A 26269-nucleotide genomic window follows, 5' to 3' on the forward strand; every position below is an offset into this window, starting at 1 on the left:
ACATGGAAGCCTATGATAGATATAAGTTGGTCTGTAACCAAGTCACAAAGGAGATTAGGCAGGCAAAGGCAGATCATGAGAAATCCCTGGCAAAGGATGCAAAGAAAAACAGAAAAGAGTTCTTTACCTATTTAAACTCAAGAAGGAAAGGGATGAATCAGATTGGTCCACTGGATGTTGATGGTTCAACAGTTGAGGATCCAGCTCAGGTGGCTAACAATCTAAACGAGTATTTTGCATCTACATTCAAACATGAGGAGTTATTCAGGAAGGGGAATGTCGTAGGTGAAGTAAACATTGGCAGTGAGCTAGATGATTTTGTAATAACTGAGAGGAAAGTGGAGGAGAAATTGTTGAGGATAAACATAAAAAAGGCACCCGGGGTGGATGGGATCTATCCAGTTATATTAAAGGAGGCAGCAAAGGAAGTAAGCAAACCCCTAGCCATAATTATGAGAGCTTCTTTGGACTCAGGGAAGATACCCATGGACTGGAGATGTGCAAATGTAACCCCAATTCACAAAGGAAGATCAAAGGCTGACACAAGTAATTATAGACCTGTTAGTTTAACTTCGGTTCCAGGAAAATTAATGGAGGCACTGGTTAAAGAAGCACTGCAGGATCATCTGGACAAGAATTCAGTTATAGCTCAGACACAGCATGGTTTTGTTAAGGGCAGGTCTTGTCTGACCAATTTGATTGGATACTATGATGTAGTCACAAAAGAACTGGATGCAGGGAATAACTTTGATATTATATATTTGGATCTTAGAAAGGCTTTTGATACTGTTGCGCATGGAAGACTGCTGCACAAATTGGAGAAGTGTGACATTGGAGGCAAATTGCTGCTATGGATAAAGGGATGGTTGAGTGGCAGAAGACAGAGAGTGGTAATCAATGGACACTGCTCAACGTGGACTAATGTTATTAGTGGAGTTCCTCAGGGTTCAGTGTTGGGTCCATTGTTGTTTTCTGTATTTATAAATGATATTGATGATGGTGTATCAGGCTTAATGTCCAAGTTTGCAGACGATACCAAGGTTGGCAGGGTTGTTAAGGACACTACTGATACTATGCTGCTGCAACAGGATCTGGAAAGGTTGAGCAGATGGGCTGAGAGGTGGCAAATGAAGTTTAACATTGACAAATGTAAAGTACTACATATGGGAAACAGTAACCCCAGATCAACGTATCAACTCTGTGGTACTACGCTGACAGTGGTAGAGAATGAAAAGGACCTGGGGGTTATTGTGCAGGCAGATATGAAGTTCTCTGAGCAGTGCAGACGAGCTGCAAGAGTAGCTCATGGTGTCTTGTCAATGATATACAGGAATTTTTCTAGCAGGGACAGGGATGTGATTATTCCCTTGGGACAGGGATTATTCCCTTGTATAAGGCATTGGTCAGGCCACACCTTGAGTACTGTATACAGGTCTGGAGGCCTCATTTCAAGAAGGATGTAGAGCTGCTGGAACGAGTACAGAGAAGGGCAACAAGATTAGTGAATGGAACAAAGGGTTGCTCTTACGAAGAAAGGCTTAAGTTTTGCAAATTAAAGAGCCTGGAGACTAGGCATGGGCGAGGTGATCTGATAGAGGAGTATAAGGCTTTGAATGGCTTGAGCATGCTCAATGCCGATGGGATTCTTCCTCTTGCTCAGAATAATCACCTGAGAGGGCATAAATTCAAATTAAGGAAGGACGGATGTCGGATAGATGTGCGGAAATTTGCCTTTAGCCAGCGGGCAGTTGGTTTGTGGAATAGACTCCCCTCGCTTGTTGTTGAAGTTGATAGCCTAAACAAATTTAAGGCTCAGCTGGACAGGTATTTCGAACGAATGGAGGGGTGAAATGGGAGTAGTGGTTGTTTTTTTTTGGCTGATGCTGAATAAGCTTGCTTTCTTGCATCACATGCCTCTACTAATGCTAATGCTAATAGGGAAAAAGGGGTGTCCGTTAATGCCGAAAGTCTGTTAAATCGAATTTAACCTGGGGGGGGGGGGCTTTTTTATTGTTCTTAATGTAAAAAAAAAAAGCTTTAATACAATATACAGTACTGTACAATATAAAATTAAGTTGCAATTTGGCCTTTGATTATGGATATCAGAAACTGCTTTTTTTATGCCATAAATTTCACAAACACTTGTTACTAAAATACCTTGTTCTAATTTCTCAATTAGCTCTACTTTCTGTGCCACATTTAAGTTCACACACTTTCTTTTAATTCCTCTATCACTTGATGCCATTTTAAATTGTAAGGATTACAAAATATTTAATAAATAAAGTTACAATTCAGAAATCACAAACATTCTGTACACAACCTGACTGCACAATAGTTTGAGGCAGACTGAGACCGAAACAAAGCGAGTCGGTAAACTTGCAGTTTATTGTTCCGAGTCACGTTCAACTTGCAAGTCACTGCCTGCTCTTATCTGTTATCTGGGAAAACAGCTATTTGAACATGTTTTCAGAAAGAATAAAAAACAATTTCCTGAATTTGATTATAAAAATAAAAGTAGGTAATTATCAAAACAATAATGGAAAAAGGTTATTATTAATTTTTAATTAATAATAACACTGAAGTTTTGTATAACCTAAAAAAAAAAATAATATGGTGAGATATGTACATTGCTGTATTAAATCTGAAATCCACTATATCGGGGTCCATTAAATTGAGGGATTACTGTACTTCAAATAATCTATATATGGTTTGTTTGTTTGTTATTTGGTTTTTAGGAGCATTAGCAACTAAGGCCATATTGCTCCGGGATATGCGGTGGTCATTTCCTGACCTTTCTGCATCCTCCGTATTTGGTGGTGACAGGCTCGATCCCCGGTCTAATCAAGAAGCGTGGGCTATGCACTGCTGCTCCTTCCCACCTGGCTACGGAGGTGCCGTTCTATATATGGTACTTGGTAATTTGCTGGTGTTGTACTGTTTGGTTTTTTTGGCTGCCTGATCTGCTCTCATTACCTATGATATCAGAATGTCCTGAAATCCTTGGGAGGTTTAGATCTTTTCGCAGATAAGCTTGCTCTATTATTTTGACAATTCATGGTGTATTCAATAGTAAGAAAAAGTGGGTGGGACATGCTGTATGAAGTAATGAAATTTTTGGATATGGCGTACATGTGGTAAGAATATACCCAGATCCTTGACATAACGTGGCCTCGACAATGCTCCCCGCAAACACACTACTCGGACTCCCTCCAGTCACTATCTGGCAGAGTAGAGGTAGCAAGATTATACACTAGCTGATCCGGAAGCCTCCTAGAGAGTTACCAATAGGTTCGGTCCGGTGTACTAACTAGCAGCCAGCCTGCGAACACCGTTTTAGAGCTGTACCCTCAAAATGTAAGGAATATTGGATCTCGCCACAATGTTCATCATAACCTCAAAAGTCATCAATCATACTGCATGATGGAAGAGATACGGAATGGTTGACCGTAACTTAGCTCTAGAGACTAAACATGGGTTCCACCACTTCAAGCCTCCAATAAGCAAAGTGGTGGTATTTCACCGGTTGATGAGAGTCATCTACCACCTAGTACTGCCTGGTAACATACTTCTCCTTAATATCTTCGTAAATACTTCTTGCTTTTTCTTGAATGGCTATTGCACTCAGGGGCACTTGCTTCTGAATCTGATTTTCCATCCATATTATTAATAGCTTTTCCATTTTCGATATAGCACCTGAATGCTGTTTTGTGACCACTGTTGATCTTAATTGCATTGATCCTTTAACATGTTATTTTATACGTGCACTGTCCTTAAAATAGTATTCACTGTTGAAGCAGCGAGACCTAATTCCCTTGCAATAGATGACAAACTTTGTCCTGCTTTGTACTTCTTAATCATTTTCATCTTCATTTCTAAATCAATTTTGTTTCGTTTCCCGACACTACCAGTACTTGCACTTGCCGCTGGTCCCTTTCCCTTCATAATTGTAATACGTAAATAAGGATGAAGAGAAGTTTCTGAAAATCTGTTTGTTTTTTATACGATTGAAGATTTCAGTGAAGGGAAACTCATTTCACCAAAATACCATAATGTCAAAACAGAATTCCAGTTATTGGTATTATAGCAAATGCAATAAGATCGAGTTTACTACCCGTTTATAATAGATTGCGCTATCAGAAAAGCCCAATAAACTGGAAAGTGCAAATTAATAATTTTTTTTTTTTTTCGTCGTGACCTCCAGAAACGTGCTTTAGAAAAATATCACAAAGGTGTTCAAAATGGATTCTTTTAACGGGAAACATATGATAACGATGAAAGTGTAGTGCAATTTCCATTATAAATATGACCTTTGTAAGTTAAATAGCTTAGTAATATAGCGAAAGTTTTAACTTCCAAGGATTTGGAACGTTCCTTGGTTCAGATTATGATATTTTCACAATACCTCCATTTATTCCTGCAGGATGCAAAATATGTTTCCACGAATTTTTTTAGTAACTTACGTAAGGTCGAGTATTACGTAAGCCAGAGAGGGTCAGTATTTGCTATTTAATTGCTGAATCTTTTTCCAAATGAGTCGACTGCTAGTGTCCTTTGCAATAGTGGAGGCAAACTGTATCCAAGATTCCTTTTCGGATTTTCTTCTAATTTGTCTAGCTTTTGAATTAAGACGTTTATATTAAATTAAGTTGTTGTTAGTTGTAAACTTTACCATTCGCATTATAGTTGAAACTTTTAAGTTGCAAACTAAAAGTTGTAAACTTTTAGCATTAGTAGAGGCATACGATGAAGAAAGCAAACTAATGCAGCATTAGTCAAAAAAAAAAAAAAAACTCCCATTTCACCCCTACATTTGTTTCAAATGCCTGTGCAGCTCAAGCCTTAAATTTATTTAGGCTATCAACTTCCACAAAAAAAGATGGAAGTCTGTTCCACCAATCAACTTCTTGCTGGCTAAAGACAAATTTCAGCACATCTATTTAACAACTGTCTTTCCTCAATTTGAATCTGTGCCCCCTCATGTTCTTAATCTGAGGAAGAGGCAGAATCCCGTCAGACTCAGCTTGCTCAAGCCATTCAAGGCCTTATACACCTCAATCAGATCAATTCGTAGGTGCCTGCTTTCCAGGTGCTGCAATTTGCAGAACTTAAGCCTCTCTTGGAGAGAACCCCTTTGTTCCCCTTCTTTGTACTCGTTCTAGCAACTCTACATCATTCCTAAAATGAGGCCTAGAGATCTGTACACAGTACTATAGGTGTGGCCTGACGATTGCCTTGTACAATGGAATAATCACATCCCTATCCCTGCGAGAAAAATTCCTATATATCATCGACAAGACTCCATGACTTGCCCTGGCTGTCCGTCTGCACTGCTCAGCGAACGTCATATTCAACGGCACAATTACCCCCAAGGTCTTTTTCTCATTCCACTTCCCTGCGTGTAGTGCCACACAGTTGGTACATTTGTCTATGGTTATTGCTACCCATATGTAGTACTTTGCATTTGTCAATGTTCAACTTCAGTTGCCACTTCTCAGCCCATTTGCCCAACTTATCTAGATCCAGTTGGAGTAGCATACAGTCTTTACTGTCATTAACAACCCTGCCAACCTTTGTATCATCTGAAAAGTTGGACATTAAACCTGATATACCTTCATCAATAAATATACAAAACAACAATTGGCCCAGAACCGAACCCTGAAGTTTTACTTCTGGAACAGGTTTCAAACTTTATTTTTTCTTTTTGGCATTGGTACACGCTTCGTTCCACCAGTGTTTAAATGTGGACTCTTGTGGTATTGCTTCGGAGGCTGTGGTCATTATTTGCATGGAAATATACTCTGTGATATCATCAATGGATTGTAGTTTAATCAATCTGCTATCAAAAGTAAGTCGGGTTGAATACTTTTCCCAATCTGCTTTTGAGAATTTCCAATTTACCCCATGATCAGGGCCAGGGGTTTGTAGTGTTTGGATTCTACATAAAATTGGGAATTGATTGCAATTAGCATTAGCAAGGGCATATGATGCAAGAAAGCAAGAATTTATATAGCATCAGCCAAAAAAAAAAAAAACAAAAAAAAAAAAAAAACACTTATTTCACCCATCCCCTCGCTCCAAATATTTGTGAAGTTCTGCCCTGAATTTATTTAACTTAACTTCTACGACAGATGTAAGTTTGTTCCAGCATTCAACCACCCACTGGATAAAGGCAAATTTCCACACATATATCAAAAACCGTCGTTGCTCAATTTGAATTTATGCCCTCTCAGCCAATTATTCTGAGCAAGAAGCCGACCGGGCTAGCCGAGTGGGTAAAGTACCTGCCCGGCAACCCAAAGGTCGCGGGTTCGATTCCCGCCTCGGGCTTGGATCAAAGTACTGCAAAAACCTTGGGAAGTGCAATATGACCATAGAAGCCGATGCGCCAACAACTACCAAATCAAAAAAAAAAAAAAAAAAATCTGAGCAAGAGAAAGAATCCCATCAGCATTGAGAATGCTCAAACCATTCAAAGATTTATACACCTCAATCAGATCACCTCACAGGTGCCTAGAATCCAGACACAGTAATTTGCAAAATTTAAGCCTTTCTTCGTAAGAGCAACCCTTTGTTCTGTTCACTAATCTTGTTGCCCTTCTCTGTATTCATTCCAACAGCTCTACATCCTTCTTAGAATGAGACCTCCAGACATGTATACAGTACTCAAGGTGTGGCCTGACCATTGCCTTATACAAGGGAATAATCATCTCCTTATCCCTGCTAAAAAAATTCCTGTATATCATTGACAAGACACCATGAGCTACTCTTGCAGACTGTCTGCACTGCTCAGAAAACTTCATATCTGGTTGCACAATTACCCCCAGGTCCTTCATTCTCTACCGCAGTGTAGTACTTTACATTTGTCAAGGTTAAACTTCATTTGCCACCTCTCAGCCCATCTGCTCAACCTTTCCACATCCTGTTGCAGCAGCATAGTGTCAGTAGTGTCAACAACCCTGCCAACCTTTGTATCGTCTGCAAACTTGGACATTAAGCTTCATATACCATCTTCAATATCATTTATAAATACAGAAAACAACAATGGACTCAACACTGAACCCTGAGGAACTCCACTAATAACATTAGTCCATGATGAGCAGTGTCCATTGATTACCACTCTCTGTCTTCTCCCCCTCAACCATCCCTTTATCCATAGCAGCAATTTGTCTCCAATGCCGCATTGCTCCAATTTGTGCAGCAGTATCAAAAGCCTTTCTAAGATCCAAGTATATAATATCAAAGTTATTCCCTGCATCCAGTTCTTTTGTGACTGCATCATAATATCCAATCAAATTGGTCAGGCAAGACTTCCCCTTAACAAAACCATGCTGTGTCCGAGCTATAACTGAAGTCTTGTCTAGATGATCCTGCAGTGCTTCTTTAACCAGTGCCTCCATTAATTTTCCGGGAACAGAAGTTAAACTCACAGGTCTATAATTACTTGTGTCAGCCTTTGATCCTCGCTTGTGAATTGGGGTCACATTTGCACATCTCCAGTCCATGGGTACCTCCCCCGAGTCCAAGGAAGCTCTCATAATTATGGCTAAGGGTTTGCTTACTTCCTTTGCTGCCTCCTTTAATATAACTGGATAGATCCCATCCACGCCAGGTGCCTTTCTTGTGTTTATCTTCAACAATTTCTCCTCCACTTTACTCTCAGTTATTACAAGATTCTCTAGTTTACTGCTAGAGTTGAATACACCTCTGGCATTCCCCTCGCTGAATAACTCCTCATGTGTGAATGTCGATGCAAAATATTCATTTAGTTTGTTAGCTACCTGAGCACGGTCATTAACAGTTCATCCATTGATATCAAGTGGACCAATCTGATTCCTCCCCTTTCTTCTAGAGTTTACATAAGTAAAGAATTCTTGCTGTTTTTATTCGCATCCCTTGCCAAGGATCTCTCGCAATCTGCCTTCGCTTGCCTAACCTCCTTTGTAACTTGGTTACAGATCAACTTGTATCTATCATAGGCTTCTGTGTCCCGTGTTAATTTGTATGTATCCCATGCATTTTTCTTCTCTGCCATATGCCTCATTAGTTCATCTGACATCCATTTAGGCCTAAACCTTGAACAATATTTCTTAGTTGGTATATAAAGCCTAGTAGCTTCCAAGATAAGTTCTTTGAATGCTTCCCATTTTGAATTTGCTGTTGGTAAAATAATCAGTTGATCCCATTGTATAGAATTTAAATACTGTCTCAGACTATCATAGTCGCCTTTACGAAAGAAAAACCCTTCCCTTTACCTCTGATGGTAGTTACCTCCTTGAGTAAATCCCACTTCAGCACACTGTGATCACTGCCACCCAGTGGTTCCTTTATCTGCAGATTCCTAATGCATGAAGAATCACTACTGATAATCAGATCAAGAGTATTACTCCCTCTAGTTGCCTCCCGAACATGCTGATGTAGAAAACAATCATCCAATAAATCCACAAAAGCCTTGCTAGTGTGTGAGTGACCAGCCCCTAAATTCCAGTCAATATCTGGGAAATTAAAATTTCCCCATTATAAGACTCTCTGATTTACTGGCCCACTCTATTTCTCTGTACAGTTTCTTATTATACTCATCAGAGTCATTAGGCCTATAGCACACTCCTACTCTCAATTTTGATCTCCCAATGCTTATGTCACACCAAACTGACTCGACACAACACTGTCCAGCAATGTTGACTGGCTTCACTTCCTTGGATTTTGTGTTTCTTAACTAATAGCATAACCCCTCCTCCCTTCCTATCCTGTAGACATTGTACTCCCCAAATTCCAGTTCTGCATTCCTTATATCTGTGTGACACCACGTCTCTGAAATCCCAATAATATCTGCCTTTGATGTTTTGAGCAATACCTCAAATTCATCAAATTTATTTACTAAATTTGTATTTATCTTCAACAATTTCTCCTCCACTTTACTCTCAGTTATTACAAGATTCTCTAGCTTACTGCCACAGTTGAATACACCTCTGGCATTCCCCTCGCTGAATAACTCCTCATGTGTGAATGTCAATGCAAAATATTCATTCAGTTTGTTAGCTACCTGAACAGGATCATCAACAGTTGACCCATTGATATCAAGTGGACCAATCTGATTCATTCCCTTCCTTCTAGAGTTTACATAAGTAAAGAACTCTTTGCTATTTTTCTTTGCATCACTTGCCAAAGATTTCTCGTAATCTGCCTTTGCCTACCTAACCTCCTTTGTAACTTGGTTACAGATCAACTTGTATCTATCACAGGCTTCTGTGTCACGTGTTAATTTGTATTAACTATATAATATCGGTGTGAATACACCATAGTTAACCCATAGATTTGAGCTATGATTGTAGCGTAGAAGGCATCATTTTAATTGTATCTCATAATGTGGTTGCCTTCACAACAAGATAGCTACTATTGAATTACTTCAAATAAATAATGCTTCACTAGTAGAGAAGACTACTGTTATTTATTTTCAGCGTACCACCACCCAGACAATCGTTTCGAAGCTTTTTGGCTTCGTCATCAGTGGGCGGGTAGGTAATACAACAAGCCATCTCAGTTGCGAAGTTATATCCACATTATGAGAGATGCCAGAAGGCTGTTATTTATTTTCAGCGTACCACCACCCAGACGATCGTTTCGAAGCTTTTTGGCTTCGTCATCAGTGGGCGGGTAGGTAATACAACAAGCCATCTCAGTTGCGAAGTTATATCCACATTATGAGAGATGCCAGAAGGGTGTGGTGGTAATGTATTTGGAAAATTAAATGCACTAGGCATAATCCTTATGGGTTTTGATAATTAACTATATAATATCGGTGTAAATACACCATAGTTAACCCATAGATTTGAGCTACGATTGTAGCGTAGAAGGCATTGTTTTAATTGTATCTCATAATGTGGTTGCCTTCACAACAAGATAGCTACTATTGAATTACTTCAAATAAATAATATGTATCCCATGCATTTTTCTTCTCTGCCATATGTCTCATTAGTTCATCTGACATCCACTTAGGACGAAACCTTGAAAAATATTTCTTAGTTGGTATGTAAAGCCTAGTAGTTTCCAAGATAAGTTCTTTGAATGCTTCCCATTTTGAATTTGCTGTTGGTAACATCATCAGTTGGTCCCACTGTATAGAATTTAAATACCATCTCAGTCCATCGTAGTCGCCTTTACGAAAGCAATAACCCTTCCCTTTACCCCTAATGGTGGTTACCTCTTTGAGTAAATCCCACTTCAGCCACTGTGATCACTGCCACCTAGTGGTTCATTTATCTGCAGATTCTTAATGCATGAAGAATCACTACTGATAATCAAGTAAAGAGTATTACTCCCTCTAGTTGCCTCCCGAACATGCTGATGTAGGAAACAATCATTCAATAAATCCACAAAAGCCTTGCTAGTGTGTGAGTGACCAGCCCCCAAATTCCAGTCAATATCTGGGAAATTAAAATCCCCCATTATAAGACTCTCTGATTTACTGGCCCACACTACTTCTCTGTACAGTTCCTTATTATACTCATCTGAGTCATTAGGCCTATAGCACACTCCTACTCTCAATTTTGATCTCCCAATGCTTATGTCACACCAAACTGATTCGACACTGCACTGTCCAGCAATGTCGACTGGCTTCACTTCCTTGGATTTTATGTATTTCTTAACTATTAGCATAACCCCTCCTCCCTTCCTATCCTGTCTATCCTTTCTGAAGACATTGTATTCCCCAAATTCCAGTTCTGCATTCCTTATATCTGTGCGACACCACGTGTCTGAAATCCCCACAATATCTGCCTTTGATGTTTTGAGCGATACCTCAAATTCATCAAATTTATTTACTAAACTCCTAGCATTGGTGTACACGCAAGTATACATGCACCTGTTCTTCTTCTTAGCTACCCTAACACAACCTATATGTTTATTTGTACCCCAATGATTCCCAGCAGTCTCTGAAATATCCTGCATCTTATTTTCCAGGCTGCGGCTCATTGCCATAGAAGCAGTGCAAGAATCACTTTCACCTCTGCCAGTGGCTACTGTTAATCTATTAGTTCTTGTATCCCCCCCCCAATCTAGCAGTTTTCCGATCCACCTCACACTGCCTCGATAGCATCAGCAAACATTTTTGCACCCTTTCTATTTAAGTGTATCCCATCCCTGTAGAAGCAGTCTCTCCTGTTAACAAGTACAGACCAAGCTGAAAAAAATTCTACCCCTTGAGCCTTGCACAATCTTTCCAGGGCCGAACTGATCGACAGGGCTCTCATCATATACTCCCTCTTATCGTGTCTGGGCAGAATTGCAGACACTTTCAAATTCAACCCTAATAGGGTTGTAATATTAATGGTGTAATATCAATGGTTCTCGACGATTAGCCAGATTTTTTAGTATTGCAGCTCGATGTTGTTAATACTGTGGACAGTCAATCAGAATGTGTTTGACTGTTAGATATTCTAAGCTGTGTGGACACTGAGGAGGATCATCGTCCATTAGTAGATGGAGGTGAGTCAGATGGGTGTGTCCTATTCTCATTCGTGTGAGTACTACTTATTTCCGCTGTACTGTCTGATTGCTGGAGTGCCAGAACTTTGGGTATTGTTTCAGCTGGAAAAGTTTGTTATTCGTTTGGTTATGCCATAATTCTGTCCACTCTGCATGGCATGCTGCTTCAATTAAGATATTATAATCGGTCGCTGGAATAGGGACAGAAGTTAGGTCTGAATTTGGACTTTTGGCAGATATATCAGCCACTTCTTTCCCTTTTATGCCTGAATGTGCTGGAATCCAGCAAAACTTCACTAGTTGTTGACGATGATAAATCTGCAATAACAAACTCCTGATTTTCATTACAATATGGTGATTCTTTTGTGATGTATTGTGCATTGCTTTAATTGAGCTGACAGAGTCAGTATAAACTATATATTTTGCAGATGGATGTAGAGTCAAATTTTCTAGAGCTAACTGTATTGCATACAGTTCTGCTGAAAAGTTGCTATACTCAGGTGGAAGAGAAGCTGATATGATAGCAGAGGGAAACACTGCTGCTGCTCCAACAGTTGACAGAGATTTGGAACTATCCGTATATATCGGCAAGAAGTCAGCATAGGTTTGAATATGGCTAGCATGCAGTTGTTGCACAGTCACTGCCGGTAGACAATTCTTTCCCCATTGAAGAAAATAGGTATCAGAGGTCAGTTGAGGAAAGGTGGTCCATGGTGGATGAGAGTAATTCTTTATCTGTTTCCTATTGTGGAGAGGAACATTCCAGTTCTGTGATATTTCAAGGAGCCGTAGGCCAGCTGGTTGGATTTTACTTGGTTTATTTCTATAGAGATTAACTAGTGGTTGATTAAAAAGGTATGGCTGAATAGGATGCGAATAGCAAGTCTGTATTTTGGCTGCATATTTAAGTAATAACATTTTTCTATGAAGATGCAAAGGGGGCTCATGAGCTTCAATGTATAGACTCTGAGTTGGAGATGTCCTGTATGCACCAATTGCAATCTGCAGTGCATTATGTTGAATAGGATCCAGCCAGCGTAGCACACTCCTTCGGGCAGAATCATAAACTGGAGCACCATAATCTAAACGGGATCTAATCAGTGCTCTATATAAGAGCAGCAAAGTTGTACGGTCTGCTCCCCAAGAGAGGGCAGATAAAGCTCTTAGCATGTTGATCTTTTTGAGACAGGCAGTACGTATTAATTTAACATGCTCAAAGAAGTTACTGTCCAGGATTAGTCCCAAGAATTTCATATTGCTGGCAATTGGAATGGTGGAATTTGAAATCTGAAGTTCAGGATCTGCATGCAATTTGCGTTGACAGCAAAAGTGGATCACAACTGTTTACTGTTGGGAAAGATGATATCCATTGAGCTCAGCCCATTTTTGAACTTTATTGAGGGACATCTGCAATTGCCTTTCGATAGATCTCATGTTCTGAGAATAGCAAGAAATAGCGAGATCATCAGCCTCTACAGTATTTGGGAGTACTTTTGTAATGGAATCAATTCTAAGGGCAAACAAGGTTGCACTCAAAACTGATCCTTGCGATACTCCTTCTTCCTGCGAGAATGTAGCAGAAAGGGAATTTTGATATCTCACCTGGAAAGATTGGCTCTTGAGGAAGTTCCTAATAAATATGGGTAGGTTGCCTCGTAGACCAAGATTATATAGGTCGCTGAGAATACCATACTGCCAGGTAGTATCAAATGCCTTCTCCACATCAATGGAGACCATGACAAGGTGTTCGTTTTTCACAAAGGCATTGTGAATTTCAGATTCCGCCTTGATCATCAGATCTAGGGATGACCTGTTTTTGCGAAAGCCATGTTGACAATTACTCAGTAGATGTTGAGTTTCAATGATCCAAGTGAGTCGACTATGGATAATTTTTTCAAGAATTTTCCCAAGGCAACTTGACAGAGATATTGGTCTGTAACTATTAGAACTGGAGGGATCTTTTCCAGGTTTCAAAAACACCAAAACTGTAGCATGGTGCCAAGAGGTTGGATAAATATTTTCCAGGAAGATCCGGTTAAAAAAGATTAGAAGCAGTTGTAAGTTTTTCTCATCGAGATGCTGTAGCATGACATAATATATGCCATCTCGCCCAGAGGCACTGTTTCGTGTTGTTCTGATGGCCTGTAAAAGTTCACAATATTGCAGAGGCTGATTATATGGAAGTGACACTGAGGTTCGAAAGTTGATAGGTCTCTGTTCAGTGGTGGTCTTAATTTTCTGGAATTTGAGTGTAGTTTGATGCAGCAGATATTTGAGCAAAGGTTTTGCCCAAGGCATTGGCTATATCTAGAGGAGCAGAGAGTTCTTGCCCATTGCAGGAGAGAATTGGGGAAGGAACAGTTGGAAACTTCCCAGAAAGCTGCCTAATTTTTTTCCATATTAGTCTGGAGTCAGTGTTTCTATTGATAGTTGATGCGAACCTAGTCCAAGATTCTTTCTTGGCCTGCTTTTGAATGTAACGTGCCTTTGCTCTTAGTTTCTTATAGCTAATTAGATTAGCTGTGGTTGGAGATCGACGGAATAAATTAAATGCTTTATTTTTTTCCTTCTTTGCTTTTGTGCACTCTTTGTTCCACCAGTAGTTGAAATGCTGTCGGGACGGGGGATTTGATAATGGAGTTGAGTACTTAGTTGCAACTAAAAGGCGGGATGTAATATAATCAGTAACTTCCTCTATGGGCTGTAGTTGAATAGTTTTTTTGTCAAGAGTGATTGGTGACTGAAATTTGGCCTAATTGGCTTTAGAGAATTTCCATTTCCTGCAGGGCTGTAATTGTGGTTGTGTAGTCAACAGATTACAAACAATTGGAAAATGATCACTGCCCATGGGATCATCCAGAGCGGACTATTGCATAACTGAAAACAGTATCGGGGAGCAAATCGATAGGTCAATGGCAGAAGTTTGTCCGTTAGGTAACTGTATATGGGTGTGCGAGCCACTGTTAAGAAGAGTGAGGTTTTCTTTTTCCAGTAAAGTTTCAATCAGTCGGCCGCATCTGTCTAATTTAGATGAACCCCATAAAGGGTGGTGGCCATTGAAATCCCCTAGCAGGCAGATAGGGGAGGGTAGCTGTAATAGAAGTTCTTTAAGATCATTATAAGAGTAAATATGATTTGGTGGGAGATAAACTGAGACTAGAGTTAATGCAGTCTGAGTAATCAGACGCACAGTGACAGCTTCGATTTGGGTTTGGAGAGTGATTTGCCTAGCTGGAATCCTTGTACTAATTAAAATAGCTACACCACCATGAGCAGAATCGGATGTATTCCGATCTCGTCTATAGACCAAGTAGTTTTTTATGGAAATGGAAATTTGAGCAGTTAAATAGGTTTCTTGCAGGCAGAAACCAACTGGAGAGTAGCGATTAATTAAGTAATGGACGAAAGCCTCTGCAATTCCATTGCAAGATGTTAGGCATTACTTGAATTTAGAAGCAGAAGCTGTACCTGACGTGGCTGTCTTATGGCATTCTGGCTTTGGTTTGTCTCTTTTTGGAAAGGAAGGGCGACCAGTGTCCATCTCCTCTTCTGCAAATATTTCCAGAATTGGATCTTCCTGTTTGGATGGGTACTCTGCCTCCATCGATGTGTCCCGAATAATCTTTTTTTTTGAAGTCGAACTATCATTATTTGTAGTAGTGGCATTCACTGGCGGAGATTGAGATTTTGCTGGCATTGTGAGAGGCGTATTATTTGCTTGGTCTGAGTGCTTAACGGCACTGGACTGTTGCTGAGAGAGGACAGCCCGAGCCCAGTCAGAGATGGAAGTGTTTGAAGGAACGGTAACATCGGTTTGTGTGGCAATGGTTTGATATTTTTTTGCAATATTGGCATAGGTACGGTTAGGTATACTGGGTGCAATTAATTTTCTTGCCTCTTGATAACTAACTCTGTTTTCAACTTTATATTTTACAATTTTTTTCTCTGTTTTCCACCTCTCACATGTCTTAGAGTAGGCAGGATGGTTGCCTTTGCAGTTGGGACGTATCATTTCTTTTGCCAAACAATCACTTTGAATGTGATCGGAGGATCCACAGTCGGGACAAACTGGGTTGCTTCTGCATGTTGTTTGAGAGTGGCCATACTTTTGGCATTTATAACATCTCAACGGATTTGGTATGAAAGGACGAGTGCGGCAAAGTAGATATCCAGCTTTTACTGATGAGGGCAGGCTTGGACTGTTGAAGAATGGTAAGAATATTGTCTTTTTTTATCATAATTCTTTTTACAGCTATTACATTTTGTTCCTGAAGCTCTTCTTTAATTTCTTCCTCTGTCACATTCATCAGGTCCCAACTAGATATTATTAGATGTATTTAGGGTTGCATGGAGTTACTTTCACTGGAATACTAGCGAAAGTTGTCTTTTTTAGTAATTTCTCAGAGTGCCTGCTATTTAGAGTTTCAATAAGTAAGACCCCCGATTGCAGTCTCTTAACCGTCTTGGGAGACCATGCAATACTTTCCAGATGTTTTTGAATTAAAAAGGGGGATAGCTTACTGAGAGGCTGTTCAGATAGTGAGTGCATTATTAAGAATACAGGTAAGTCTGTCGCCGAGGGATTGGTTTTCAACCTCTTTGCTTGCAACAAATCATGGTCATGGTCATTTTCTGTGTTTGGCCGACAGCTTGACGGCTCTAAAGTTGGAAACATATTTTGTTCCATGTTGGCTCCTCTTAGCCCCTGGCAGATGAACTTTTCTGGCAAGGTTCCCGGCCCCGCCACGGGGAGGCAGGAGCAGTGCCTGGTGTGACCAAGCGAAAAGTAGTAAGTGGTTAGTAGTAAACTAGAAGAAATAAAGAAAGGTGCCTTTCCTTTCTTGCTCTCTACAAGTGTTTTTGTTACAAGAACTGTTTTTAAATGAATAAATTTATTAACGTCAAGAAAGTAAAATAACTGTAAATCACTTTTGGGAAATCGAAGTAATAGCACAGAGAAATCGCTCAGTCACAATCGCTTGGCACCTGGGGCCGATTCTTATTGCATGAAGAATCACTCCTGATAATCAGATCAAGAGTATTACTCAGTCTAGTTGCCTCCCAAACATGCCGATGTAGAAATCAAATATCCAATAAATCCACAAAAGCCTTGCTAGTGTGTGAGCGACCAACCCACAAATTCCAGTCAATATCTGGGAAATTAAAATCCCCCATTATAAGAGTCTGATTTACGGGCCCACTCTATTTCCCTGTACAGTTTCTTATTATGCTCATCAGAGTCATTAGGCCTACAGCACACTCCTACTCTCAATTTTGATCTCTCAATGCTTATGTCACACCAAACTGACTCGACACTGCGCTGTCCAGCGATGTCGACTGGGTTCACTTCCTTGGATTTTGCGTGTTTCTGAACTAATAACATAACCCATCCTCCCTTTCTGTCCTGTCTATCCTTTCTGTACACATTGTACTCCCCAAATTCCAGTTCTGCATTCCTTATAACTGTGTGACACCATGTCTCGGATGTCCCAACAATATCTGACTTTGATGTTTTGAGCAATACCTCAAATTCATCAAATTTATTTACCAAACTACTAGCAGTGGTGTATACATGCACCTGTTACTATTCTTAGCTACCCTAACACAACCCATGTGTTTACTTGTACCGCAATGACTCCCAGCACTCTCTGAAATATCTGGCATCTTGTTTTCCAGGCTGCTGATCATTCCAATAGAAGCAATGCAAGAATCACCTTCATCTCCGCCAGTGGCTACTGCTAATCTATTAGTCCTTGTATCCCACCCCAAGCTAGCAGTTTTCCAATGCACCTAACACTGCCTCGATAGCACCAGCAAATATTCTTGCACCCCTTTCTATTTAAGTGTGTCCCATCCCTGTAGAAGCAGTCTCTCCTGCTTCTACAGGGATGGGATTGTCAACAAGTACAGACCAGGCTGAAAAAAATTCTACCCCTTGAGCTTTGCACAATCTTTCCAGGGCCGAATTGATTGACAAGGCTCTCACAGCATATACTCCCTAGTATCGTGTCTGGACAGAATTGCAGACACTTTCAAATTCAACCCTACCTCACAGCTTTTTTTCAACAGTGACCTGTACTTGTTAAGTAATTCCGCCGGTCTCCTACTCTTAATATCATTAGTGCCAACGTATACAACTATATCACCTTTTGTGCCCTTAAAAGATGATATCCGCTGTACAACATCATCAACCTTTGCCCCAGGCAGACATACCCTGGTCCTGTTCCACCTATCCTTTTTACAAAGCATGTTCCCCATTTCCCTTACAATAGAGTCACCAACAACTACTAGTAACTGTGGGACCAGTGCATTCTGTCTTGGGGTTGCTGCTGTGTTGTGTGATGACCAAGTGCAAGCTCTGACAGTGATGTGGGCAGCTGAGAGCTTGATGGACCTCTCAATTTAGTTGAATACACCTCTGGCATTCCCCTCCCCGAATAATTCCTCACGTGTGAATGTAGATGCAAAATATTCATTTAGTTTGTTAGTTACCTGAGCAGGATCATCAGCAGTTGAACCATTGATATCAAATGGACTAAGTTGATTCATCTGAAACAGAGTAAAGAACTCTGTTTTTCTTTGAATCCTTTGCCAAAGATTTCACATAATCTGCCTTTAAACTAGCACATCATTAAAACTATCTGGGTAGTACAAATGATGTGTGCGCATTAACCTATGCATAAATAAACTTCATCAATTTTGACAGTTTATCTGGATTTTAGCAGCCTTTTCCAGCTGATACAGTAACTTCTAATGAGAAGATACTGTATAAGTTGCAACATGTTGGGATCACTGGAAAAATTCTAAGATGGACCTGCTGGATGGTGCAGGGCAGAAGGCAGAGGGTTATGAATAATATGAAATTGGTGTAGCCAGAAGTGGAGTGCCAATGGAATGGTTCTGGACCATGTTGTTTTGGCTTTTCATAAATGACATTGGCGAATGGATAGGAGACTTGACATCAAAATTTGCAGACAACAAAAACACTGGTAGAGTAGTTAATGATCAGCACCAAGCAGCAAGAATGGTCAGAAAAGTGGAAGCTATGTTTTAATGCAGCAAAATGCAAGGTCTTACACTTGGGAAATAGCAACCCCAAAATAAATTTAATAGTCAATTACACACTCTTAATACAACTTTGAATAAAAAAAAAAAAAAACCAGCGTGTGTACTCTGTATGCATGAAAGATGTTCTATTTTATATGAAAATATCCTCGGCTTGGGCGAGATTATATAGAGATTATATAGACTTATATAGAGCCTTCGTAGTCATTACGTCTGCAGTTGGAAATTCTAAGAGGTAATGAATAACCTACTGGAGTGCACAATTTTACATAATTTACATACCATAATTTCACTCAGCTGGAGTTTTAGCCATATATGAGATACTCATAGGTTGTTAACTGAAATTAGAGTCGATATTTTTATAATTAAATAGTTAGCGAAATACATTTGTAGAATAGTATGACGCCATAACCAAAAACTGCTGCAAGAAGTGATTGTAGTTTGTTCAAGTGATTGTTTTATTGTTAAATTCTTATATAAAAACTGTTTAAATTTTTAAATGGTTTAATTGAACAGCTATTAAAATCTAATAGCTAGAACCAAAGTTATGAATGATGTAATGTTTCATGTTCATGTCCACTACTTAGAAGGTTGATGTTGATAAAACTGTAAGAAGCAGATTTCATTAAACTCTGCATTTTTTTTTTTTTTTTTTGTTCTCTAAGTTTTTGAACTTGTTCTTCTATCGACACAAGGTGCTTCTTCAGTGGCTTTGAAGCTTTTATTCTTGCATAATATTCCTACCCGCTACCTACTCTACCGAATCAATGTTAGTGACTGAGTTACTGTCAAAGTGCCATTTAGGAAGTGACGTCCTTCACATAATTTCCGTAAGAAAATTTCTTTACCACTTGGTTTTGCTTCAGTCCAAAAATGTAGTAGGTGCAGCGAAAGATGTTTTCACATAAAAAACAGTAGAGGAAGAAGAAGGGATCTGGGAGTTATAATATGAGAAGGTATGAAGTTTTCTGAGCAGTCTAATCAGGAAGCAAGGAAAGCCCATAGTGTCCTATCGATGATTTATCAAACATTACCTTGAGGTAGAGATATGGGAGTCATAGTCCCATCTGAAAAAAAGACTGAGCTTCCTGAAGTTACCCCAGGGGCTCACATCTGGTGAGTATGGGCTTGGCACACCCAGGGTCCTCAGTTGGATATCACCATTCTTCTCTTTCTTGGTGATTCCTTTCTACTTCTAACTCTTCTTTGCTCTCTCTCTCTCTCTCTCTCTCTCTCTCTCAGGGTAACTCAGAAAGGGTTAATAAAATTAATGAAGATGTAACTTTTACCGTTATAAAGAATTCCAGAACTAGGGGGCATAAATTCAAATTACAGGGGAAATATGTTTAGACTAGATTGTAGGAAGTTTTCTCTTAGCCAGTGAGTCATTGATTACTGGAACAGGTTGCTTTTGCAGGTAGCTGAGGCTGACAGTTTGAATAAATTCAAAGGTCAACTGGATAGTTACCTATGTGAGGAGGGAAGAAAAAAATAATTTGTATGTTCTTATCTACTCTCTCTTGCTTTTTTTTTTTTTTGCTAATGCAGACAAAGCCTATGGCTTCCTTGCACTACAGGGTGTCTCAAAAATATCGGTACAAACGTTTAGGTGAGGTAGGTAACATCTAAAGGAATGTGAATGGCACAGGAACCCATAACCAGAAACGTCACCGTAAGTCGGTACATGGCGCTGTTCATCAGTTCACGAGAGGGAAAATTTCTGGTTTACTCATTCAAGCAGTAGTCGCCGCACGAAGAGCATGCATCGATATATGAACTGTGAGTTGGCAGACATGCACCTAGTGTATGGATTAGCAAGGGCCTACATGGTGTGTGCCCCCCATGCGGCATAACATCGCTTCACTATAAATGTGTGGGCAGCTATGGTCAGTGACTGCTTAGTCGGCCCATACCTTTTACCATCCCACATGAACTCCGCTAAATATCGGATCTTTCTTGAATGAGTTCTACCAGGGTTACTTGACGATGTTCCAGCAAATGTGAGACGCAACATTTGGTTTCGACATGACGGGGTGCCTGCCCATTATGGAAGGTGTGTTCGTGACCATTTGAACAGGCGTTTTGGGCGTCGATGGATTGGCCGTGGTGGACCCGTTGCCTGTTCCCCATGCTCACCTGATTTATTGAGCCTTGATTTCTTTCTGTGGGGGTTTCTTTCTTTCTTCCCCCAAATCTATCGCGTATGAATCGCCTGTGGAGACTGAAATGGATCTCCTGGTGAGACTCGTCTGCGCTGCTGCCATAAAAGAAACTCCAGGTGTGTTCGACTGTGTCCGTCAGTCCATGCTGCATTGGTGTCACGCATGCATCACGTCTCATGGTGGAACCTTCGAGCATCTGTTGTAACATCATGAAATGCATCCATCTTGTACTCCATTGTTAATATTATGTCAAATTAATGTTTGCCACTAATTACTGTCTTTGTCATTTCTGCTTCTTGTGCCTCTGCTACTACTTTCGCATGACGTTTCCGGTTATGGGTTCCTATGCGATTCATATTCCTTTAGATGTTACCTACCTCCCCTAAACGTTTGTACCAATATTTTTGAGACACCCTGTATATGGCTATTACTATTACAATTCTGGATGAAGTCTTTGCGTGATGACACTCTTCATGCTTCTACCCATGAGGTTGTGTGGAAAAATTTTGCACCAGACTTTCCTTTTCCCCAAATCTTCATGCAGAATTTGGTGAATTTTCTCCTTATTCATATCTAACTTATCAGCCATCACTTTGAGGGTCAAATGGCAATCTCTTGCCACAACTTCCTGAAATTTTGCAACTCTATCTTCATTTTGAAAGGTAGACAGATACCCACTTCTTGGGTCATCACAAATGTCCTCATGTCCACCTTTGAAATGAATGCTTGTATCATTCAAACAAACAGATACAACTTAATGTTTCATCACAAACAATTTTTAACATTTCATAGGTTTCTGTTGCAAGTTTTTCCCAGTATAAAGAAACATTTGATATTCATTTGTTGCTTTCATTGCAAAATCATGACAAGGAACACCAACACAAATAACAAAATTGGTTGCAACCGGTCAGCCAACTGAACAATCTCTGTTCCATCATCTGTTGGAGGAAGTTTGAACTACAACATATCATTTCCATTTATTGTCAAACTCAACACTACAATACCACCACCACGCCGGGAATTTTATTGCTACACCTCATATGACCCATTCATAAATATATATAAAAAAAAGAGAGAATTATTAGCTTGCTTGCTCTGCTTTATAACAATTTTCCAGTAGTCTGAATCATATCTGATGCTCAATAGTGACTGATATGAACTCAATACACAGTGCTGGACCAAGGTATATTTGTGCCCTGAGCAGAAAGATTTTCGGCACAAAGAATACAACTGGCCATTAATGGAGTCTAATGGACAAGTAGAACAGATTAAACACAAAAGAAAATTTTAACATGGAGAAACGACTATACCTTGATCATGATTGCAGCAATCACCTGATGGAAGAGAAACAGAGTCCACCCAGGAGGCGACCAGTAGAATCAAGACCATGCTATGCGGACCACTGGAAAGTGACAACCTGAGATAGACCTGAATGTGAACACCACAGATGGCGACCAATTACAGTAATGAAAGAGAAAACCTGAACCCTAATGAGGCATGAACAAACACGGACAGGATTACCACTGACAAAGACCAATAGAAACAAGGTAAGAGACAACATGATGCCACTCAGCATGAACAACAAAGCTGAGAACCAGACCCTGATGCAATAAACCGAGACAGTGACAACCTACACAAAAAGAGATGGAAACTGTCTGAACATCGCAGCAGTGGCAAAGTACTGCAGTAGATTAAAAGGAAGCAAACATGAAACTGGCTCTGATTAAGACCAGCTGAGTGACTACAGGACTTGAACACAAGAGGCAGTGACAACCTACAGCAACAGAGTCCTTACTGGATGTGATCAAACACCGGGACCTAGATGTAGCTGGCCTGTCACATGCAGGTGTGGCATCCTGGCCTCTGCCGAGACAGGTCCACCACCTGGAGAGTCAAAGTGAACGACTTGGTTGCAGCCTTGCTGCCAACTAACCAAATGGCAACCAAAGTCTGACACCTTGCCGGGACTGCTTTATCTCCTTTTCCCAATGGGGGGGGGGGGTGACACCCCTGTCCCCCCTGCCAAACTCACTTTCCCTCTGGTGTGGCATGGGCATGCCCACTGACGATTTAGGGGGCCACCTTCTCTATCAGTCTCTTTCTTCTTCTTCTACTCTCCAGCCTTCCTCCTCCCCGCCCAAATCTGTCTACCTTCACACAGTGCACAGCCCCATGTGCCAAAATTGTAACTACACAAAACTGCTTGCCCGACCCTTTTCGGCCAAAAATAAAACTCATTCAGCATACAATCCCTTCTCGCTCTTAAAGCAAATCTCTATGACCAAACAAAAGCATCAACAGTGATTAAAGTGGGTTTTTTTTTTTTTTTTTTTTAAGGTTCTAACCACTGAAACCTCAGGAAAGTAGGTGGCAGGACCTGTCAGAGTACTAATTCCTTACTGGTAACACCTGGCTAGTCTCCCCATGGCGCAGTAGGGGCAATGTCGGGTCCCATCAGCCAATAATCCAGATGAATGGGCACAACAGACTACATTATACACACTTTAAATCTCTGGCTTGAGAAGCTTCTGTCACTCAATACAGAGAACACCAGGAGCCACTAGACCCTCAACATACCAAACTGTTTCAATCCTGTTGCAGCTGTTGGTGCACAAAAAATTATCTATTGTTCCATAGTAAGGATCTCAGTAAGCTGATGAAAATTCAATGGGACTTGCTGCAGTTAGTTACATTAGTTATTTAATTAAAAATATCACACTATGACACGTTGACTGCACATGATGAAAAAACAAGCAGAAGACTAACTCTCTCTGCAGTGGACTGGGTTTTAAGAGGAAATGCTTTGAAGATACTTGGGAAATTACTGTGCTCCCTTGCTTGGTATGTAGGATCCACTACTGAAAGAAAAGAACTGCCCCTCCCCAAGAAGTAGTACTCAGAACTTCATATTTAAATACAAACCTTCTCATCTTGACAACCTGAAGTTTCATCTTTCATATGCTGGAAATGAACTCGTTTCTTCCTTGCTGCCCTTGTTTCAACTGGTGGACAGTAATCTGGATCCTGAAGATGCTATGAACGAAAAAGACAGAATAAATTTTTAAAATAATTACATAATGAGTGAAGGACAAAATTTTTTTTTTTTAAAACATTTTAATGAGTTAGAAAATATCTCCCCTCCCAAACACTTACAAATAAAGTGGATACACCTTACTTTGATTACTTCGGGACATAGCATAATTGATAACAATAACCAATGAAGCAACATGCAGCTTGGAAACAGATTTCTATAATGACCATTCTTATATCATGTGAATATTATGATAGTTTATTTAGATATTAACCAAATCACTATATGTTCATGTAGCATTTCGAGAATCTTGCTGGAACCCATCCTCAGATCAGGTCTGCCGCGTGGGTGTCAGCCGCACTTGCACAAACTTTCATAAGGCTGCCCTCTACTAGAAAGGGGTTACAAAATAATTCAAAATTTTATTATATATTTATTATTCTAATCACGGTACAACCAGTTCAAACTATTGTTAAATATATCATAAAAACAGAAAAAATATAAATAGATCACAAAATAAATTTTTGGCATAAAAAAAAAAAAAAAAAAAAAAAATCACATAGTACGACAATAAATCACTCCAACTTGTTAATAATAAGTATCACTAAAAAAGAATTTAAAATTCTTTAATAATATTTTAGTAATCAAAGTACATTCAGTTCAACTTATTGTATAAAATATCACAAAAAAAAAAAAAAAAAAAGTAGGTAACAAAATATTTTTTCGGCAGCACAAAAAGATTACATACACTGAGTGATTACCAAATTATGACCACCCCTATGAAAACTGAATGGGATCCGTTAACCACGAGGTATGAGAGTGCGCAGTTAATTGACCTACGTGGCATAGATAAGTTGTCAGTGGTTCAGTAGGTAGTAAAATTCCGAGCGTGATGGGTAAAAGGAAGGATTTATCGGACTTTGATAAAGGACAGATTGTGGGTGCTCGATGAGCTGGTGCCTCAATTTTCCAAACAGCTGAACTGGTGGGGTGTTCGAGAGCCACCGTAGTTAAAGTGTACCAGGACTGCCGTCAAAATGGCCAAACAACGACCTGACGACAAAACTGCAAAGGTCAGCAAAAGGTTGATGTTAGATGTGAGCGCCTGGTCCAACGACTCGTACAGGCGAACAGACGCAGCACTGTTGAAGAGCTGACTACCCAATACAACATGGGCCAACCCGGAACAATATCTGGCATGACCAGCAGACGACCCCTACAGCATCCTCTCCTGGCGCAAAGAGCATGCAAGTTGGATGTTAGAAGACTGGAAGAAGGTGTGCTAATAGATGAGTCACTATTTACTCCACACCGTGGATGGTCGTGTAAGGATTTGGCGTCAACAACATGAGGCTCTTCATCCAGCATACATGGTATCAAAAGTGCAGGCCAGAGGAGGCGGTTTTACAGTGTGGGGTATGTTTCACTGGCAGGTTTAGAATTATTAATAACTATAATCAAATAGCAGTGTATTGCACTAATATTTAGCAGTATGTAAATTTGTATTATATTTTTATTTAGATAGTATGAACAGAGCTGTAATACTCAATATGTTCTATGTTGATATTAATATTTGTAAAATAATAAGAGGAGTTTACCTCAATATAGTACGTAGAACACTTCTGTATGACTCTCCAGAAATTAAAACGAAAAAAATCGAAAAACTTACATTAGAGGAGTAAAAAATAATTAAAAACCAATTTAACACAATTAAAATATTAAAAAGAATCTAACGAAAATAAAAATCGTTTTGAATATTTTCGTTAGATTCTTTTTAATATTTTTAATTGTGTTAAATTTGTTTTTAATTATTTTTTACTCTAATGTAAGTTTTTCAATTTTTTCGTTTTAATTTCTGGAGAGTATCATATGGAAGAGTTCTACGTACTATATTGAGGTAAACTCGTCTTATTATTTTACAAATATTATATTTTTATATAATCACAGAATTTAATCACACATATTATAATTAAAATAACTACATAATTTGTACTTTTCAGGCTTTTGCTGCTACAAAATCCTTGATTAATGCACCAATGTCCAAATTAGCCATAATATCATTTTCTACAGATATTATAGATAAATCTGTTAAACGTTCCTGTGCCATAGTTTATCGTAAATAATTTTTTTATAATTTTAAGCTTCGAGAAACTTCTTTTCCCTGGAGCAACTGACACTGGTAGTGTCAGAAAAATTCTTAGGATAACTGAAATATTTGGAAAAGCATCCTGTAAATTGTTCTTGTATATAAAATTTTCTTGTATATAAAATTAAATAAATCATAAGGAGACATTTCTTTTTTATAAAACATTGTAAGGATTTGATTTGCTCAAAGAGAGTTACGCCATCAATATCACGATCATTTGAATTTTTGTCGTTGCTTAATTTCGTGTGCAAATCTTTTCAATGTTTTAATATATCTTTCATTCCATTCTGTTAAAGCGTTGATATTATGGATAATTTTAAACACTTCATTATTCTCTTTCAACAGAATAAACCTTTCAGTAAGAGACGACAGAGTAGTGTCAAG

At 39.4% G+C, this 26269-nt stretch overlaps 1 protein-coding gene across 1 annotated transcript in view; it reads right to left on the reverse strand.

Moving 5' to 3' along the window:
• LOC150085739 (kinesin-like protein KIF20A) overlaps positions 1-26269 on the reverse strand; it is a 1052004-nt gene that overhangs the window by 71986 nt on the left and 953749 nt on the right. The window contains exon 21 of the mRNA XM_090374670.1: positions 23631-23741. Coding sequence (XP_090230796.1) covers positions 23631-23741 — 111 coding nt within the window. The remainder of the gene's footprint in view (positions 1-23630; positions 23742-26269) is intronic.

This window comes from Mastigoproctus giganteus, chromosome 5 (genome assembly GCF_048544385.1).
Source record: "Mastigoproctus giganteus isolate SK-2022 chromosome 5, ASM4854438v1, whole genome shotgun sequence".
Classification (NCBI taxonomy): domain Eukaryota; kingdom Metazoa; phylum Arthropoda; class Arachnida; order Uropygi; family Thelyphonidae; genus Mastigoproctus; species Mastigoproctus giganteus.